Source organism: Micromys minutus (assembly GCF_963924665.1).
Source record: "Micromys minutus genome assembly, chromosome: 8".
Taxonomy (NCBI): Eukaryota; Metazoa; Chordata; class Mammalia; order Rodentia; family Muridae; genus Micromys; species Micromys minutus.
Window position 1 is genome coordinate 68385141 of NC_137977.1, and position 20170 is coordinate 68405310.

The 20170-nt window shown below is 49.2% G+C and overlaps 1 protein-coding gene across 2 annotated transcripts; it reads left to right on the forward strand.

Moving 5' to 3' along the window:
* Positions 1-1367: 1367 nt before the first annotated feature.
* DIPK1C (divergent protein kinase domain 1C) lies at positions 1368-19931 on the forward strand (the record flags this gene model as incomplete). 2 transcript variants are annotated; one of them, XM_080920475.1, is made up of 4 exons in its annotated part: positions 1368-1556; positions 10687-11346; positions 16417-16581; positions 19713-19931. In XM_080920475.1, the coding sequence occupies 4 exons, from the start codon at positions 1368-1370 to the stop codon at positions 19929-19931; spliced, it is 1233 nt and encodes a 410-aa protein (XP_080776601.1). The 2 variants fall into 2 exon arrangements, with proteins under 2 accessions (XP_080776601.1, XP_080776602.1); XM_080920476.1 differs by lacking the exon at positions 16417-16581.
* Between the last annotated feature and the right edge of the window lie 239 nt (positions 19932-20170).

The following is a 20170-nucleotide window of genomic DNA, read 5'->3' on the forward strand; positions in this document are numbered from 1 at the left end:
AATAGTCTTCTCCAAGGAAAAACACACCAATTGGTTATCTGATGGGAAATGAGTGTACCTGAAAACATACACATAACTAACATACAGAATGGGCAGAGTGTATATATATGTGTATATATATGCATATGTATGTATATATGCTCGTATATATGCAAGTAACAAAAATTAATGAAAAAGGAGGCCATATGTTTAAAAGAGAGTAGAGAAGAATATGTGGAAGGGTTTGGAGGGAGAAAAGGGAAGGGAAAAAGACAAAATTATAATATCTCAAAACCACAAGAAACATTTAAAAATTATTATTTTTAAAACTGTGTCTTATTCTCCTCTGTCCCAACAATTGCTTACTTGTTACAGGGACACAGGGAGGTGCCTCCTGAGTTTTGTGAGTTTTTGGAATCTTCCCGTGGTCTTACAACTCATCCTGAGCATTCGATTTGTTCTAAAATTCTGGGAGGCACCTATCCCAGAACCAGAGACCTGCAGAATAGACTAAGTTAGGACACCAGTTCCCTAGAGGTTATTAGAGAAGGCTTGATCAGGGTGAGAAACAGTTAGAGAAGGTAGGGCACAGGGCAGCAGGAGGGCGTCTGGGATGGACTTTGCAGTAACCCTGCTGCGTTTTTTGTCTAGTGAATGCCAGAGCCAGAGGCCCTGTCTCTTTTATGGCCTTTCAAAGTGACAATACCTCTCGGGACTCAGAGCATGCCACCCACTGTGGTCTCTTTGCTAGAGAATACATACACTGGAGAACAGGGGCTGGCCCTACAAAGACCCTAGCAGACGAAAACTCACGGGTGAATTTATGTCAGGGTCACGTTAGTGCTGACAGCTCCTCCCTCTTTATTCGTACAAGGAACCCTCAAGTCCTGCCCAGTCCGGGAGACTGCAGTGTGACCCCGCGCTCTTGGGGAGGGGCTGTCTGGGTGTTCCAGACCGTCCCTCACTGCCCCCATTTCTTCTCTCTAAACCTCAAGATGTCACCCCGGGAGGCGGGGAGGGATCAGAAGCTGAGGTCAGATTTGGCGGAGAAGGTGGGGATGAACAGAGAGCCGCAGCCTAGGGGTTGGAGTGGGTCCCATGGGGTCCTGGGAAAGGGGCAAGTCTAGTGGCTGGACAGAGGGCGGCAGTCTAGGAACGAGGGAAGGGGTGAGGCCCTGCGGAGAAGTGGGAGGCTTAGTCGTGGGGGAAAGAAAGTGGAAAAGAAAGTACAAGGGTGGTCAGGGTGGGTAGGTGGCAGAAGCCGGGAGCGGATCCCCACGCAGTGCTGGGACTCCTACACGGTGCCCCAGGCCAGTTTCCCCTCCCGCCGCCCCTCCCCCTCTCCGCCCCTGGAGCTGCGGAGCGGCGACCCGAGCGCAGGGCTGGCGATGGCGCGGGCGGTGGGCGCGCGGGGCCGGGCTACACGGTGCGGGCGCTGGCGGCGGGGCGCGCTCCTCGCCTTCGCCGCGTGGACCGCCGGCTGGGTGCTGGCAGCCGCGCTGCTGCTCCGTGCACACCCGAGCGTCCTCTCAGAGCGCTGCACCGACGAGAAGAGCCGGCGCATCCTGGCTGCGCTGGTAGGTCCCGCCGCCGCATTGCCCAGTGTCGCGCGTCCGGGTCGGGTTCCCAGACCCCTTCTTCGGGTCTCGGTGTCCACGTCACCTGCGATGCTGCAGCATCCTAGCGACCACTCCATCCTGGGATAGGGGAGTGGGGGTACCCGCCCAGCGGAAAGGAGGTCGGTCCCTATGTGCGTATGAAATACCCAGGCAAGAGCTAGGAGTTCGCTATGGGCGATCCGGGTATCCATCCTCCTTTCTCCAAAATTAGTCTTGCGTCCTGGGACAGTATTCCTGCCTAAAAGTTTGCAGGGCGATTTCTGGTCTGTGGTGCTTACATCCAGCTCAGGTGCCCAGGTTTGGAGGATACACCTCTCTCCTAGGCCATCTCGCTCCTTAGTCCACCGTCCTTCCGTGATCCCATGGGGCTGCCGGATCACCCCCACCTGATCAAACCCTATTGTTTGATTGTTGCGTGGGCTCCTCCTCCTGGTGACCTAGAGACAAGGCCTTTGGATGTTGGGTTCAGAGGTTCCCGAGGCAGACACCTAAGGAGCACCAGCGCCATGAAGCCAGCCTGGTCAACCCTGTTCAGTGCTCTACCCTGGTCCCCTATAGGGGGAAGGTCAGAGGCTCTTAACTGAGCTGCTCCTTAACTAGTCCTGGCTGTTGTAGACACATCAGGGGCTGCTGAATGGTCTGGCCTTTCCTCTATGAAGTAAAATGCTTTTTTTTTTTTTTTCTGGTCTCTGCTTAGGAATTCATGTTTAGAAGAGACTTGAGTAAAGGCGGGTCCGACCTCTAGGATGTAGGAGAAAGTAATCTGTATTTGCTCCCACTGTGATTACTCAAGTCCTAAAATCTTGACTACCTGAGCATTTGGTTTGAAACCTCCAAGAAGCTTTTGGGGGTGGGGGTTCAGTTCACTTGCTTAAAAGGGTGTTTCTTTGTTTTCAGATTGTAAGAATTTCGAAACGGATTAAGTATTAAGCACTAACTTTTTAAAGGATTTTTCCCTCCTCCTGCTTCTCCTTCACCTCTATTATCACCCACTTCTCCCTTTCTCCTCGTTCCCCCTCCCTCTCTCCCCCTCCCTCTCTCTCCCTCCCTCTTTCCCCCTCCCTCTCCCCCCTCCCTTCCTCCCTCCCTCCCTCCCTCTCTCTCTCTTTCAAGCAGATGGGGATATTAAGCCACCAAAGCATGCTTCCTCACTAAATGTTGCTCCTGTCACCGTGTTAACTTGCTTCCTCGACCCAGGGACTCACACGTTCTGACCACTCACTGCTCAACTGAAGTTTCATCAAGTTTAAACTGTAAGATGTAAACTCTGACAGCATTTGCTGTTCTTGCAGATGGGAACATTAATTTCCCCAGTAGCCATCTAAAAATCCCCCAAATAGAATTTCCTTTTATTTTGGTGAAGCTCACTGACTAAGACAACAAAATTTAATAGTTTGGCTAAGACCCAGGTCCCATTTACAAGCTTAATATAATCTTGTGGATTAAAATTGGAAACAAAGCCCATTGTTTATTTATTTACCTTTGGTCATGCTGAGAAAACTCTAATGGGAATTAAATTGCCTGATAGGATTTAAGTGATTGGTGGCCATAACTTTCCCAGCATCCCAGGCTGTAAATTCAAACCAATTCTGTCTAGAAGCTTTACCAATACATCTTCAATGCAGTCATATGGGTTCGTTTTTAGTTTGACAAGGAGCTGAAAAGATTGATTCTGTCTTTTCCAGCTCTCAGGCGTAACTCTTGCCAAATTCCCATAGCCATTTTCCCAAAGTTTGTTTGCCGGGGTGTCTGGTGAACTGCTCTGGAAGACACTGTGGGTGCTCTGTGAGTTGTTCTTCACTGAAGCAAGTGTCTCTCTTTACTTTCGCACGGCCTTCCCCCTTCCTCATTCTGCATTTGCTGAGGCCAAACTGAGAAAGTGCCCTGACTCACTTTACTCAAGACCTTAAATCAGGGCAGACTAAAACGCAGCTCCAGCAGTGCAGCTGCCAAGCAGAGGTTGGCATGGTGGCTTCTGAGGACTGGCTCTGAATCGCACCTCTGTGTCCTGGCTTCCCTGGGCACTTTGCATTTTGCCTGGCTTTCATCCCACATAATAAAAGCGGTTGTTATTTTTCTGACTGGCCTCCAGACTCTCATTAGCTTTCACTCTGAGTACCCAGTGCACATAAGAAATTAGAGCCAAAGGGAGGTTCTCTCTGGCAGAGCCAAGAATCCTGGTGAGGCTCCCATGCTGACAGCCTATGTTCCCAGGCCCCACAGTGTCAGGTGGCTTTGCTGGGGCAAACTTACCTGCAGAATATAGTGACCAGGTAGTACAGGAGCTGGTCAGAGGCTGTAGTGAGGGTCTGTAACCCCAGGGGTTTCCAACATTGGCAAAGACAAGAGTTGCTTAGAAAGCCAGCTTGACTTGTTTTGGAACCTTCAATCCCTGTCCCCTTTGTGTGACTTATCAGCTGTAGAGCATCCGCACAAGGAGCACTTCTCCTGGGTTGGCTGAGAGGTGTTAGGGCCTTATTTCTCTGGAGAGCTATGTGTTGAGGCTCTGCTGGGCTAATGGCCGGGAAGCATTAGCACCCCTAGCTTCTGCAGGCAGATCACCATAGAGAGCAGAAAAGCTCTCTGCCAGTGCCTCTTGATGTCCACGCCGCCCAGCACAGGCAGAAAGAAGTACAGACCAGTCTGGTTCACTCAACCAACTCCAACAGCAAGAGTGTTGTTCTTGCAGATGGGAACACTTAAGCCCGTTGTCCTGCTTAAGAATGTCAATGTGTTGAGGACTCAAGACTCTACTTGGTGCCTTGGACAGTAGAGACCCTGAGTTGAAAGCCTCGACACTGCAAACCCTGGACATCAGCTGAGGGGAGTCGTCATCCTCCACAGCAGTCTGCCCATAGCTGTGATATTCAGACACACTGCCTAGGACTAGTTAGCTGCTATGGAATTTAGCATTGTTGTCTACATGGAAAATTCTGGGGCTTTGTTTTCTTTGTTTTGGTTTTTGTTTTAAAAAACAAGACAGATTCCCCCCCCCCTGTGTGTGTGTGTGTGTCTGTGTGTCTGTGTACATGCACAAGACACATAGACACACCATGAATTTTATTAATACTGAACTGTGCCAATAGAGGTGCCAGGGAGCTAGCTTGGTTGATTTTTCCTCAAAAGTATGAGGATCTGAGATCTGTTCCCAGAACCCACTTAAAAAGCCAGGCACGGTTGCCCATGCTTGTAATCCTACTGATGAGGAGGAAGAGAAATAGTCTGATTTTAAGTACAGACCTAAAGAAACAGTCTTTGCTGAAACAATAGGTTATGCTGCTAATAAAATAACTCAGCCTTTAGCACTTACATAATGACAGTTTCCAAATTACCCTTTAAGCTTGAAATTTGTATGTTGAGTTTATTGGTTTCTTATCTGCTGGACTAAGTCTCTCCCCATTCATCAGGCACAGACACACCAAGCTTCGAGAGCGTAGTTTAGCACTGGTAACTAGCCAGCCTCAGGGGAGCATCTCCACCTGAACAAGCTCATGACACAAAGTAAGAGCAGCTGCGCAGCAGTAAACCGCACCCAAGAGCTTGCATCTGAGCCACATTCTTAATGTGAATTTCTTTCTTGGGCCACTGAGAAGTTGTGATAGCCAGCAGGCTTGGGGGCTTTTGATCACCCCACTTTACATCCTGCCCCTTTTGACAGTAGGTTTGCCAACAAAAAGCCAGTGTGTTGATCCCCTGAAAGAATTCAGGCTTTTATAACCCCAGGCAACTCCCTAGGCTGATACAAACTTAGAAGGGACACCATTGTTCTAAGCTTCCCTGACTCCTGTTTGGAAACTCCCCTCCAAATTCGCAGGGGTGAATTTCCTGGGCATTTCATTGGTGAAACAGAATTGTATATATAGCAATATGCTGGTGGACCCAACACAGACAGTGCTTACATGGCTGTCAAATGGGAGGAGAAATTCGAGGGGCAGGGTAGAGAACCCTAGGATGGAACTGGGAGTGGGGAAGTTTTCTCAGAATTTGACAGGTTGTGACTGTTTTGGGTGGGGTTTGTTTGAAACAGTGTTTCATTCTACAGAAGGCTAGTCTGGAACTTATGGCCTCATCCTGCCCAGGTTCCCCAGTGCTAGGACCATGGTGTAAATCACTGTGCTAAGCTTGAATGAAAGTTTTTAGATGTGTGTGTGTGTGTGTGTGTGTGTGTGTGTGTATGTGTGTGCACGTGCGCCTGTAAATGCATCCTACATAGTACGTGTGCAGTTCAGACTGCAACCTTGGGTGAAGGCCTTACTTTCTACTTTGTTTGAAAACAGGGTCACTTTGTTGTTTGCCACCTTGTATTCTAGAGAGTCTCTTATTTCGGCCCCCTCCCCAATTCTGCCAAGAGAGCGCTGGGACTACAGACTAGTGCTAACATACCTTCAGGCCTCACAGTTGGGCTACAGTCACTTCACCCACCGAGCCTTCGTCCAAGCCCTGGAATAGTATTTTCGATAGACTTTTCCAGTCTGGCCTCAGGCCCAGGTTTTAACTGCTCTTCATTCTGAAGCACCCTTTCTGATTCTCTGGATGCTTGCCGTGGCAGAAAAAACCCTCTGCTTCATTGTCTAATGACGAGGCTCCCTTCACTGTTAGCACTGAGGCCAGACCATGTTCCCAGGCAGTCCTGAGCACACTTCTCAGAACCAGGTCTGGGAAGCTGGAGAGAGGAGCTTACATTGCCCAGAAGTTCCATGCTAGGGACTGTGCCTCTGACTTTGTTGGACCTTGTGTTGCGTCCTGTGACACTGAGCAATTGTCCTCATTCTACATGCCCAGAGGCAAACCCAGCCTGACACTAAACCGAGTTGTGTTCCGGTCCTTTCATACTGTGCTCTGGTATTACTCAGGAGCCTGGAAAGTTGTCATTTCTTCTGTGACCTAAGCCAGGGAGCTGTAGTGGAGACGTGGTCCCAGGAGTACTCACTCACAAATGGGTTAACTTGGAAAGTTGTCAATGCTAATCTGTGTTTAGATGGGGACTAACCCTCAAGGCCTTGCTCTAGACCAGTCTGGTGGGATTCTCTGGCTCCGAAATCTGCAGGTGTAACTGTTGGGAAAAGGATGGAGAGAGTTGGGGGGGGGCATATGGCCCATGGAGGTGCAGCGAGGCCTGGGGAAGGGAGATGCCTCTGAGGGGCCCATGTTGGGAATCCCTTCCCTCTGAGGGACCAGCCACAAGACAGTATAGTACAGAATAGATTTTATTCAAGTCATGGGCGAGTTAAGAGGGTAGTAGAGGCAGAGAGAGAGAGAGAGAGAGAGAGAGAGAGACAGAGAGAGAGAGAGGGAGAGGGAGAGGAAGAGAAACAGAGGAGTAAAGGCCGGCCATGAGCACATGGAGAGATGGGGGGGGAGGGAAGGGGAAGAAGAAGGGTAGGGGAGGGAGAGCAAGAGAAGCTATTGCCAGGTAACTGAGGGGTGGGGTTTACAGAGTCCCAACAGTAACTCATGACTGTGACAGTCACTTGTAGAGAAGGGCCAGCTCCTGTAGATTTATGTTAAGGCGATACATGATTGGACAGAAGAGAGACAGGTTCGGAAAGGTCTAGGAAGGCAGAAGAGGAGAGAAAAATGAAGAGCCGGGAGGAACAAAGATGGAGGCAGATGTTTATGTCTCTCGGCACATTTCTAGCTTGACGAGGTTGTCATTATTTCTAAGGGTTTCTGTGGGTCTTTTTATCTCATATAGAAGGGCAGTTTGTATCTTCGTCCATTGGTTGTAAGCTTATTGTGTAGAGGGTTTGTTGATTGAGAATTTAATATATAAACCTGCTTGATAAGCTACCAGGCTTTGGAGTCATGTTTGTGCTGGGCGGTGAAGGGAAGGAACATGCCAGGGCTGAGCGGTCCTTTCCACCCAGGACTGAGCGGTCCTTTCCACCCGGGACAGAGCGGTCCTTTCCACCCGGGGCTGAGCGGTCCTTTCCACCCGGGACAGAGCGGTCCTATCCACCCGGGACAGAGCGGTCCTATCCACCCGGGACAGAAGCAACAGGGCGGGCAGAGTGAACCACCTGGGAAGGGCGCGGAGTGGAGATGGTGGTTCAGGACATGTGACAGAGCTCGGTCTGCTCCACAGTAGGTCCGTGGAGGGAGACCTCAGGGGGCTGATAAAAGGAGAAGACATCCTTTTAATGTTTACTGCAACAAGCTTCCCCTGCCACATACACTCATAAGCAAAGGAGAACAGCTCTGTGGCTGGCTGGGGGCAGAGCCAGGGCCCAGCTTGTGACCTGGTCTCCAGCGCCTGTTCTCTAGGCTTCATCGGGGACTGGCTCCTCTCTCCCTCTGCAGCACTGTGAGATTATGCCGCTCTGTCTTCTCCCCCCACCACCCAGGCACTCCTCCTTCCAGTTCTGCTGGTACCTGGTGCCAGAGCATCCTCAATCAAATCACCAACGCAGCAATGTTAGAGAAACGCTTGCAGAATTGATCCAAGACACTTTTGGGTATCACACAGATTTTCTTGTTTAATTTAAAAGATCTCGTGGGAGTGTTGCATTTTCTTATCGGGTTTATTATAGAGACATGAAACTGTAAACACGGGACACCGTCGGGAAACCCAGATACAGGTGGTGGGTGGTTCGACCACATCCCCGCACTCACTGCTTGTCTCAGTACCTACCCTTCCCAAGACTATCTGGGAAGACTCCAGAAGCCTGACTGGACGCTCCTTGTGTGCTGACTTAGGAGTGACTGACACTACCTCCCCACCCTCATTTCCTGCCCCTGTGCCTGGGAAAAGGGTCCCAGAACTAAGGTCAAAGGACAGCATTTCCTCCACATTCTGTCAAGTCCCGCCAACACCACAGCACAGGAGCACAACTTCAAGCAAGGTCACGTAAAACAATTTTACCCGAGTAGGCTTATACACTTTCCTTACGACATAAAAACGCAGCCCAAGGAGGCTAGGAACATGTCTCAGAAGATGTGAAGTTCTTGTTGAGCAAACATGCTGCCTGAGCTTAGATTGTCACTGTGTCAGGCCTGGTGGTGTCCACCTGTAACCCCAGCATGGGGGTAGGGCAGAGACAACAGAGCCTGGAATCACTGGCAGATGGGTGTAGCCAAAACAGTGAGTTCCCAGGTCACTGAGATAGCCTGTCTCAAAAGAGAAGGTAGTGAGCAATACAGGAGAAAGCTCACAGTTAATCTCTGGCCTCTATATGCACACACACACATTCACCCCCCACACACACATACATACTCACACATACACACACATACACATTCACACATACACACACACTCACACACACACTCATACATACACACACATACACACACACACACTCACACACTCACACATACATACACACACTCACACACACACACACTCACACACACATACACACTCACACATACACACACACATTCACACATACACACACACTCACACATACACACACACATACACACTCACACACATATATACACACATACTCACATACACTCACAATACACTCACACATACACACACACATACACACTCACACACACATACACACTCACACATACACACACAAACATACACACACACAAACACACACACACACACACACACACACACTACCACCAGCATCAGCAGCAGCAGAGCTCTGGATTTATGGTACTACTCTCTAGCTGGGAGATCAGACCCAGCACTTTCTATTTTAAACTTTTAATTTATTTCATGTATAGAAGCTTTAATTACATTTACTTATGTGTGCCATGTGTGTGCCTGGTGTCTGAGTCAGAAGTGGGTGTCAGACCTTCCTCTGGAATGGAACGGATGGCTGTGAGGTGCCATGTGTGTTCTGGTAACTGAACTCAGATCCTCCGCAAGAGCAACAGGATGGGCTGCCGAGCCACCTCTCCCGCTCTGGGTCCCAGGCTTTCTTTCTGGGGAGCCTGTTATGAGACCTGTTCATGGGGTTTGACTGGCACGATCCTCAGTCTCTGTGCCTCACAGAGATCTAAAGGGCATCATAAGGAGAGACCTGTTATTGTGGGGGGGAGCAGCATGGCTCTGTGGCTTCAGGTTTTGGGTCTGCTGTGAAGTCACTGTCTTAAAGTGGTCAGACAACCAGGCATCACTTCCAAGTGCAGGTGTGTTCTTTGTAAACAGGTCTTTTGGACATTCTGTCTTTAATATTCATAGAATTCCACAGCTTCTTGACAACTTTGTGGTTTGGAATTTTTTCACGGTCCAGAGGAAGTGTGGTGTGCACGTTACATTTTGCATGCGGGGCAGCAACAGTCGCCCGGCACATTAGGATGTATACAGTCAGAGTCAAGCAGCGGCTGCAGATGCCCCGTTGCTTCTGCCCCACTTGACACCACATGTGGCAAAATGAGTCATGAAAGCTTGTGGTTTCTGGACAGCTTTTGGGGTTGAAATTATCTGCGTCTAAGCACCAGGAGTTTATTTTCCTGACTTTAAGGCACGTCTTACAGTCAACTCAGAAACAATAAAGCTGACTAATGTGAAACTACCCACCCGCCTTTGCAGAGAACATGCTGACATATCTGATCATGGTTCAAAGGTCATCTTGTTAGCCTGGCTCTGGGCATCTTTTGTATTTCCCTCGTGTGCGTCTCACTGGGTTGTGCAGGAAGAGTCACTGCGCAGAGAAGACAGAACAGCTCAGACAGAGGGGCCCTGACCAGTGGGAGGTAAGCTGGTAACATTGCAGCCTCGCGGTCAGACTTGAGGCCTGTTCAGTGTGCCTGCCATACTGCCTACTCCACAGTGGGCCATCTAAGCATTTCACAACGAGCAGAACAGGGTGAAAGGACTGTCTTAGGACCATGTAAGGAGTAAGGTGAATGAATGTGGGCTCATGGGCTGTATAACAGAGTGACAGCACATGGAACTGCCGGCGCATGCTCTGTGCAATGTTTAATCAGTGTTTCCATTGGGTTGCCTGGGGAACTCACAGGCCGAGGTGGTCACCTGAACACACCTCCCAGGTGGCCTCCAACACTGTTAAATGGACATTTTCTCTCCTCAGCTAATTAGGCCCAGGATACAGGTGCCAATCTGTGTTGTCCTTTGCCCCCATCCCTGCCCTGCCGTGACCCTCTGTCCCCTTTGTTTCAGTGCCAGGACTACCGCGGTGGCTGGCTCACGGGCGCCCTGTGCGAGGACCTGTGCGTGGCCGGGGAGCTGCTGTACCAACGCTGCCTGTATTACGAGCGCGGTAAGAAGGTGCTGCAGGCCCAGTGGCGCGGCCGGACTGTTGTCCTCAAATCCAAGAGGGAAGCCTTCTCCAGCTTCCCGCCCCTCAGCCTGTTGGAGGAGGAAGCAGGGCCAAGTGCCCCAGGCATCCCCGAGGCTGAGCTGCTCCTGATGGTGGCTGGGGAGATCAAGAACACACTAGGCTTGGAGCTGCCCAACAACAGCATCGCCCCCCTGTGGCCGGCCAGGCAAGGCCCCGGCTGGCAGCGACAGCTGGCCAGTGCGTGGTCACTGCTCCAGCAGGAGGAATATGTGTACTTCAGCTTGCTGCCAAGTCTGAGCCGCCACATCCTACCGGTGCTGGGGTCCTGTGGTCACTTTTACGCAGTGGAGTACTTGGCTGCTGGCAGCCCTCACCACAAGGCTCTCTTCCCACTGGATGACTCTGGCCAAGCACAGGCCATTAGCCACATCGCCCTCAGCTTCCTGGACATGGTGAGCCACTTCGACAGTGACTTTTCCCACCGCCTCCACCTCTGTGATGTCAAACCTGAGAACTTTGCCATCAAGAGGGACTTCACGGTGAGTGGAAGCAGGCGGCCAGGCTTGTGGTAAGAGAAGAGATTCTGGTCTGTGTGGGAGGAAGTGAGTTCTTGGCCTTGTGGTTCCTGGTGACTCCTGTTCCAGACCACTTCCTTGCCAGGCTGACAAAGGGATTTAGACAGATGCATCTTTGGCTCCTAGAGGAGAGGACCAGTCCAGTGAAGATACCCACGGGAGGCAGAGTCAGGCAGGGGGCGGAGGAGATGTCACACTTCCTCAAGGGCAGCTCTGATGGCCAGTTAGTGCTGCTACAGGATCTGTGGTCTGCAAAGGGTAGACTTCCTGAGCTGCACGTGGTGCGGAGAACTGTTCTTCCAGGCCCGGCATTCTGTGTCCTCGGCGACAGTGTGCTGACAATAGGGCAGGAGAGGGGGATGTCTAACCCTGCAGCTCATGCAGACCGGAAGTGCCCTTTCATTCGCAACTCTGGGGCTATGCAAGCTGCCCCAGAGATAGACTGTGGTAGATAAGAAAAGACGGAAAGACTTGTATATTTGATAGGGTAGATTCCGACTCCCTCCTCTCCGGGCTAAAAGTAATATGTTAGGTTCCTGCTGTGTTTCCTACCCCTGGTCTCTTTGCCTCCATGGGCAGGTGCTTGGCCACCCAAAAGAATGAGGTGACAGGAAGCCCGTGATGTCACAAGCATAGGGCAGGCAGTGGGGAGGGCTGTGCTCTGGCCACTCAATGACTTTGGTCTTATGCAGCAAGCGCTGCTCAAATCAAATTGCTCATTTGGGGGATTGGCTCATGGTGGAGGAATAAACTCTTCATCCTGGTCCCTGAGTTCTTGTTATAATTATCAGTAACAATGTTATTGCTGCGCCATGGGATTTCATGGCAGGCTGTACTGTACTGATATAGCTCTTTTAAAAGCAGCCCGGAGGGCCGGAGAGATGGCTCAGCACTTAAGAGCACTGACTGCTCTCCCAGAGGTCCTGAGTTCAAATCCCAGCAACCACATGGTAGCTCACAACCATCTGTAATGAGATCTGATGCCTTCTTCTGGTGTGTCTGAAGACACTGACAGTGTACTCATATACATAAAATAATCTTTAAAAATATACAAAAGCAGCCTGGAGTCTAGGGAAATAAACTTTCCGTCTGTGTTGTGTCCACGATTCTACTGTGTTCTCCCAACTCCCCGTTTGTGGGTGCCCTGGAGGGGCTGAAGACCCAAGGGACAGCTTTAGAAGGGAAAAGGTAGAGGTGGAGGTAGTTCTGGTAGGTTCTAGACGCTTCTAGAAGCTGTGACTGCCTGCATGAGAGACATCAGGGCTATTTGTGATCCACAGTGGAGGGAGGGAGGAGCTGGTGAGGCTCACACTATTACCAGGAGTCAGCTCCACCCTCGGGTATGTTAGTGGTTACCCTTAACATCACAGAGCTTGCTAGCAATGCAAATTCTATTTTTTGGTAATTTTTACCTATTTATCATGTGGTGGGCATAAATGTCACAGCATATGCAGAGAAGTTTGATGTCAATTTGTGGGAGTCGGTTCTGTTCTTAATACCATATGGTCTGGAATCAGGCCCTCAGATTTGGTGACAAGTGCCCTTACCTGTCCAGCCATCTTACCAGTGCAGCAGTGTAAATTTTCATACTTTACCTCAGACCTACTGAATCTGAGGCTCAGGACAAGGGCAAGGTACCAACTGTGAGCCAATCCAATACTCAGAAAGACTAAGCAGGGGGGTGGTGAGTTCAAGGCCAGCCTGGGATACATGATGAGATCCTGTCTCAGAAACACATACACAAGCAGCTAACAAACAAAGCACCTTTGCTGGGGTCATTAAGAACCACTGCTTCCAAAAGGTGAGCTCTATTTTTAATCCCTGGCTGACTCCTGGCCTAAAGAAAGGGAGGGGTTCTTATAGGTGAGACAGACACAAGGATAGAAGATTCCAAGGCTCCCAGTACAGGCCTTCAGGATTTATGAAGTATGAGTAGTTCGTAAAGGGAAGGTGTCTCAGTCAGGGTCCTATTCCTGCACAAAACATCATGACCAAGAAGCAAGTTGGGGAGGAAAGGGTTTATTCAGCTTACACTTCCACATTGCTGTTCATCACCTGAGGAAGTCAGGACTGGAACTCAAGCAGGTCAGGAAGCAGGAGCTGATGCAGAGGCCATGGAGGGATGTTACTTACTGACCTGCTTCCCCTGGCTTGCTCGGGCCTGCTTTCTTATAGAACCCAGGTCTACCAGCCCAGGGATGGCACCACCCACAGTGGGCTGGGCCCTCCCCCCTTGGTCACTAGTTGAGAAAATGCCCTACAGATGGATCTCATGGAGGCATTTCCTCAACTGAGGCTCCTTTCTCTGTGATAACTCCAGCTTGTGTCAAGTTGACACAGAACCAGCCAGTACAGAAGGTGACCCCAAACCTCACAAGCAAGGGGTCTTCCTGCTCTGAGTGGGGGGAGCAGAAGTGTGTGGGGAGATCAGTGGAGAAGAGAGGATTATCAGCAGTGTTTCCAGGCTGGTGTCTAGACCAGGTTCACACAGCAGACACTACTTACACCATTTTGGCAGGTGTGTGGGGGATGTAGGAAGGGGACATGTTGGCCTTTGTGTGGGGGATATAGGAAGGGGACATGTTGGCAGGTATGTGGGGACATAGGAAGGGGACATGTTGGTGGGTGTGTGGGGGATGTAGGAAGGGGACATGTTGGCAGGTGTGTGGGGACATAGGAAGGGGACATTATTGGCATGTGTGTGGGGGATGTAGGAAGGGGACATGTTGGCAGGTGTGTGGGGGATGTAAGAATGGGACATATTGGTGGGTGTGACATCTGGCAGGCTTGATACCAGCAGGTATGTGGGGACTCAGGGTACATATGATCAAGATACTTGGAACACATGCGTGAAATTGCCAATGGCTAAGGAAAAAAAAGATATTATAAAAAACTGAAAAAAGATTAACTCCTTCAAAACAAACAGATAGCAATGGCCCATTTGCCTGGATTGAGTTTGTTATTAGGCAAAGATCTCAGAGCAGGGAGGGGTCTCTGTACTTTTCTCTCGTTGTTCTGCAGGTTTTAAAACAGTTTATGTCCCTTCTGCTGTTTCACTGATAATCCCCATGGCTCTGAGTGAAGAGAAGAAACAAAGGTAGAAATGAGAAAACACGCCCTTCCGAAGCCAAATGACACCAGGGAATGAACCCTCTCTGAGATGCTACCCTGTTGAGGGGGAAGGGGACCGACATTTTCACAATGGCCTGTGAGGGCTTGTGGAAGCCAGTTCCATCAAAGATGTCACATTTTAAATGACTTCTTATCTCAAAGCTTTCAGCTATTGGACTTGGGCAGACTCCAGATTCTTGCAAATCTGAGCTCACTTTTTTTTTTTATCCAGGTGGTGGAGGAAAATCTGCATAATTTATAAGTTATTCTTTTTCTGGTTTTGAAGCCCGTTTGGTTGAAAGCCAGAAGGATAAATCTGAAATTCTGGCAGTCCTCGAGTTCTTGCTCTGACAGTGGAATTAGTGCTTGATGCCCTTGGCTCGGGGCTGATATATGCGGATCCTAACTTCAGTACTGTTTCCCCATCTGGCTGGTGTGTTGATGTGGGGACCGGATGTGCCAGAAACAGCAGCCTGTGACTGTTCATAGTCTTTGGGGCTCAATTTTGTATCTCTTGCAGCATTTGTAATCTTCACCCGGAGAGCTGTGAGGAAATGTGAAACTTAACAGGGTCAAAATGGAATTCTCACAACAAACATAAACAAGGGGATAGCAGGGGTGGGGGGTGCTGTGCCTGATGCCTGATCGTGTCACATGGACCCTGTCAAATCTAGTGGCTTTCACAGAAGCCACCACAGCCTTGGACAAGATACTTCGAGGTCACAAGGATGTCCGGCCCATTGCTGTTCATTGACCCTTGGATAGATGCCATGCTGTGTCAGTCACTCATTCAAATCCTCTGGTGTCACCCTCTTACTTTTGCCTGGTGTATTGGGTTGTTCACACATGTGTGTGTCTGAGTGTGCCTGCTTGTGTATGTGTGGAGGCCAGTGTCATTCCTCAGGAGCCGTGTACCTTTAAATAATAATAATAATAATAATAATAATAATAATAATAATAATAATAATAATAATTAGGCTGGTTAACTCTTGAACTCCAGGGATATATTTTTGCTTCCATGGGTCTGGAATTCCAACATTTCTTTTCTTTTTTTCTTTTTTAACATGGGTTTTAGAGATTGAACTCAGGTTACTCATTAGTAACCTAGCTATCTCTTGTGCTCCCTTATTTTTGCCTTTAAAACCTCCGTCCCCTGACCTCTAACAGGGAGCCTGTATTTCACCAGCACCTGCGACTCATGCCCTGACAGCACTTTGCCATTCTGTTCCCAAGATCAGTACTGTCTGGGAAAGCGTCTCTGGTTGTTTCTGTTGCTTATGTTGACAGATGTCATAGACAGTCAAAAAGGAAACAGAAGGTACAGGCTGGAGACATGGCTCAGTGGTTAAGAGCACAAGCTGCTCCCCTGATTTTGGTTCCCAGAACCCAGGTCAGATGGCTCACAACCACCTGTAACCCAGCCCCAGGAGATCCAACGCCCTCTTTTCAGCCTCACAAACATTTGCACACATGTGGCACACCTGCACACAAATACACACATATACCTAAGTACAAATGGAAACAATCTTTAAAAAAGCAACAGAAAGAAAATTTATTTTAAAGTATTGTACATATTCCACTTTTAATATCCAGAAAAGGCCCAAAGATGGAAGTGTTATCGCTGGAGACAGTCTCTGGTCCCAGGCTTGAGTTAGTGACATGAAAGAATTTTTTAACAGTAAAACTTTGGGACACAATCTATGCTAGTAGCTTGTGTCAAAGGAAGCACTTACAAATGCCCTCGGGAAACAAGTCACGAGCTGGCGTTTCCTCCTGACAGGTGGACTCTGTGGTCACAGCTCTGCAGTGAACCCTCCAGTCAACTGTGATCCACTGTTGTCAGGACAGGAGAGAGCCGTAAGTAGGCTCTTCCGGGTGTCCCACGTTCTGATTGGACGGCTGTCCGTGCTCTTTTGATTTCAGGTGGTAGCTATTGACGTAGACATGGCCTTTTTTGAGCCTAAAATGAGGGAAATCCTTGAGCAAAACTGCACAGGGGATGAAGACTGCAATTTCTTCGACTGTTTCTCCAAGTGTGATCTGCGAGTGAACAAGTGTGGAGCCCGGCGTGTCAACAGCAACCTGCAGGTGAGCAGACTAGACAGCTGGGGATAATGATGTTTGTGTCTGCATGCCTCTGGGTTCATTGCAGCCTCCAGGGCAGGGGGCTGGGAGTTCACCACACTCTCTTTCTTACTACCTGTGTGGTTGTTGTCTAAGTGGTCCATCGGGATCTGGTGGGTGGAGGTCCCAACACAGCCCCCAGTGGATTTATCTCTTTCCTCTTGGGGCTTCCTCTGAGAGTTTGTTTGGAGATTCAAGCTGCGCTGAAGAATGGTCCCTCCTCTCTAGGAGGTTGGCCACTTAGAGCAGGGAGCAGGAAGCACTCTGAATTCTGAAATAGGAAGGGGACAGTTGCATGGCCAGCCAGATCAGCCACACTCACCTCAATGACCCATAAGAAGGAGGCATGTCCTCGGCCAAATTGTCCTCAGCCCTAATCCGTTCTGTCTGCAAGTGTCTGCCTTCCTGTAAGTTCTCACAAAGAGAGAAAGAATGAGAGCTCAGTCCCCTTGCCCTATAACGTCTACCTATTAATTCTGTCATTCAGCTCGCTCTTCCAGCCACAGCTCTCTCTAGTCCATCTTCCCAAGAGCTTTGCACCTAGGGTCTGATGGGACTCCTGAGCTGAAGAGCGGCAGAGTAGGTCAGGTGCCCAGGAAAGCACACAGTGGGGCTTTCCTGTCATGAAGGAGAGACCCAGGCAACACAGCTGTCCACTGGGTGGCTCTAGCCCAGGCCAGGCAAGACTGGCTTTGTCACCTCTGGGTCTACAGACTTCTGAGTCAAGTGCTCTGGTCACTGGCGTTTTGTGTCTAAGAAGGCTAATCAATGACGTGGGCTGCAGGGTGTCCATCTCAGTCGCTCCGACGGGATCTGTGATTCTGCTGCCCGTGAGCCATGCGGACAAGATGGTTTTTACCGTGTTTGATCTCATCCACAAGTCTTTGCATGGAGAAACTAAGGACTGGCAAAAATGGCTGCGTGGGTTAAGTCACTGAGCAAACTGTCAACACGTTGGTTTTGATTTCTAGAACTCACATAGTGGAGAGAACGGACCCCTGCAAGTTGTCCTCTGACATACACAAACATGCATGCACACATACATATACACATAAACACACACACAAACACATATACACACATGCACACACACACACACACACACACACACACACACACACACAGCTCTTACAGATTCACTAAGAAGCAAGTGGAACCTTGAGCCAAAGAAAACTGGCAGGAGAGGGCAGGTATAATGAGACACAGATGAAAAATCCAAACAGCTGAAGGACTTAGGAAATTATCTCATATCTCATCTCATCATTTAAAGACATAATTAAAATGATGTTAATTAAAACTCAACAAAAATATGCTTTTGCCAGTTGGGAATAGTCATTAAAATGCTATTAAGTACCAGTTGAAGCTCTAGGGAGTTAGATGAGTGTGTCCACCCTTCTCAAGACATTACATTGTGGCTCTGGAGTGGAGGTGGACACACTCATCCCTGTGCCTGACTACTGTCTTTGAACACAGCTCTAGAAGTGAAAATGAGCTTCCTTTGGGATGTAATATAAAGCACTAAATGAAAAAAAGGTCAGGTTATAAGTCAGCATTTGTAACAAGATCTCATGTTTACCAGGCAGTATTTTATTGAAATAAAACACCTGGTACAAATAGCTTATGATGAAGGAAGTTTGGGGTCAGTCTATGGTCAGCCTGATCCTTTGCTTTGGGGCCAGTGGTGGGGCACAGCATCCTGGCTGGGGTGTATGGCAAAGAAGAGCTGTTTACCTCATGGTGTCAGGGAAGCAAAGAGGGAGAGGAAGAGATCTCCATCCCAGCATCCCTTGCAAGGCACACACCAAGGACCTAAGTCATACCTCTTAACAGCTTCAACACATCCTAATAGCAACACAGGCTGGTGACTAAGCCGTCAGCATATGGGTCTTTGAGGCACACTTAAGATACAATCCATTGCACACGTCTGATGAAAACAGACTCAGTTTCTGACAATGTTCAGAGGAGCTGTGGCCTCTTGGGGGAGCCAGGGATTAGGGCTTACTTGTTACCCAGCAGCTCCTGCCTATGACTCTGCTATAGAGAACTGGAACCATGGTATATCTTTCTAGACACTAAAATTTTTTTGCATAGGAAAAGGGTAATCAATAGTCAAAAGAAATCAAAATGTTGAAAAAATAACACCTATGCAAGGAGTTGAACATAGATGTCAAAAATGCTTCTTAGGTATGAAGGTGTTTGGTAAATGAGGCAAACAGAAAGCCAGAAGGGAAAGTTAAGCACTGTCCTCTGTGTAGCTCCCAGGCATGGTCCCCACTGGGGACCTGTGGGTTGATGTCTATATGCAGGTGAGGGCGGGCACAGGATAAGGCAAGGCCTGTGCCTTGAAGAAAAGCACGGGCAGAGTTTTTGAGAGGCAGGAAAGATAGGGAAGAAGGGAGAAGAAACCAAGATGAAGGAAGAGAAGGAAGACCTGGACATGTGTGGCTTTAAATAGTCACAAGTAGCTATGAATATCCTACAAGGAATAGATAATTACAGGATAATTATCTTCTCTAGGTGGGCAGTTTATATCAATATCAATTGGCTCTAAGTTTATTGTGTGGACACTTTGTGGAGTGAGAATTTACTGATGGAAATCTGATTAATAAGTTACAAGCTTCTAGAGTTTTGATTTTACCAGGTTACTGGGAATAGCGACATGGGGGGGGGGTGTATGTGAGCAGAGTCTGCAACAAGAGAGCCAAGGGATAGGTAGTCTTTACATTGGGCTGGCGTGGCATGACCTGCCATGGGAATTAGATGGGTGGTCGATGCATGGGCTAGCCACAGGGGCTAACCTCTGGGGCCAGAGAGTAGCAGGAGGTAGTGTGGCATGGTGATTTTTACATCATTTAATACCGCTACAGGGACCCTGTAAGCAAATAGTGTATGGATGGAGTCTGAAGAGCTTCTCAGGCGCCCCGTGGTTCCCAGTGCTGCCTGGCTGAAGGGTTAGGAGGGAAACTCCTGCAGGTGTTATGATCCTCTCTGTAGCACTGTCCCCAAAGGAACGAGGCAAGGGTGTCCTAGAGACCTCGGAGATGTCAAGAGTGAGTCGCTCCCCTGAATTAACGTCTCTCTCCTCCCTCCGCCAGGTCATCTGTGATAAAATATTTCAGCACTGGTTCTCCTCATCACACAGGAGCCCCGCCATCTCCCCCCAGCTTCGGCTACAGCTACAGCAGGCCGTTCAGGAGTGCGTTCACCATGGAGGCCCCTCTGGGAATTCCTGGACAGCCTCTTCCAGTGTGTTCTGGAAGCTTCGATGGCTCTTGCAGGCCACTCTGAAAGAACTTCAGGAGGTGAAGAAGTAGCCTCTCTGTCATCAAGAGTGGACAGAAGAAGTGACCGCCAAGTGACTCCTTCTGTAGTTGCTATGCAAATGAGCTGTCGGAGGCATAGGTGTGCTCTTCTGAAGTGTGCAGCTAAACTCCCCTTCTGTGGCCATGATAGGACCTTTCTTGCTCCTGCCCAACTTGGTTTGATCTGGTTAGCCTGTCACTCCCTCAGACGTGACAAAGGGAGGAGTTTCATTAGAGCTGCCAGTATGCAC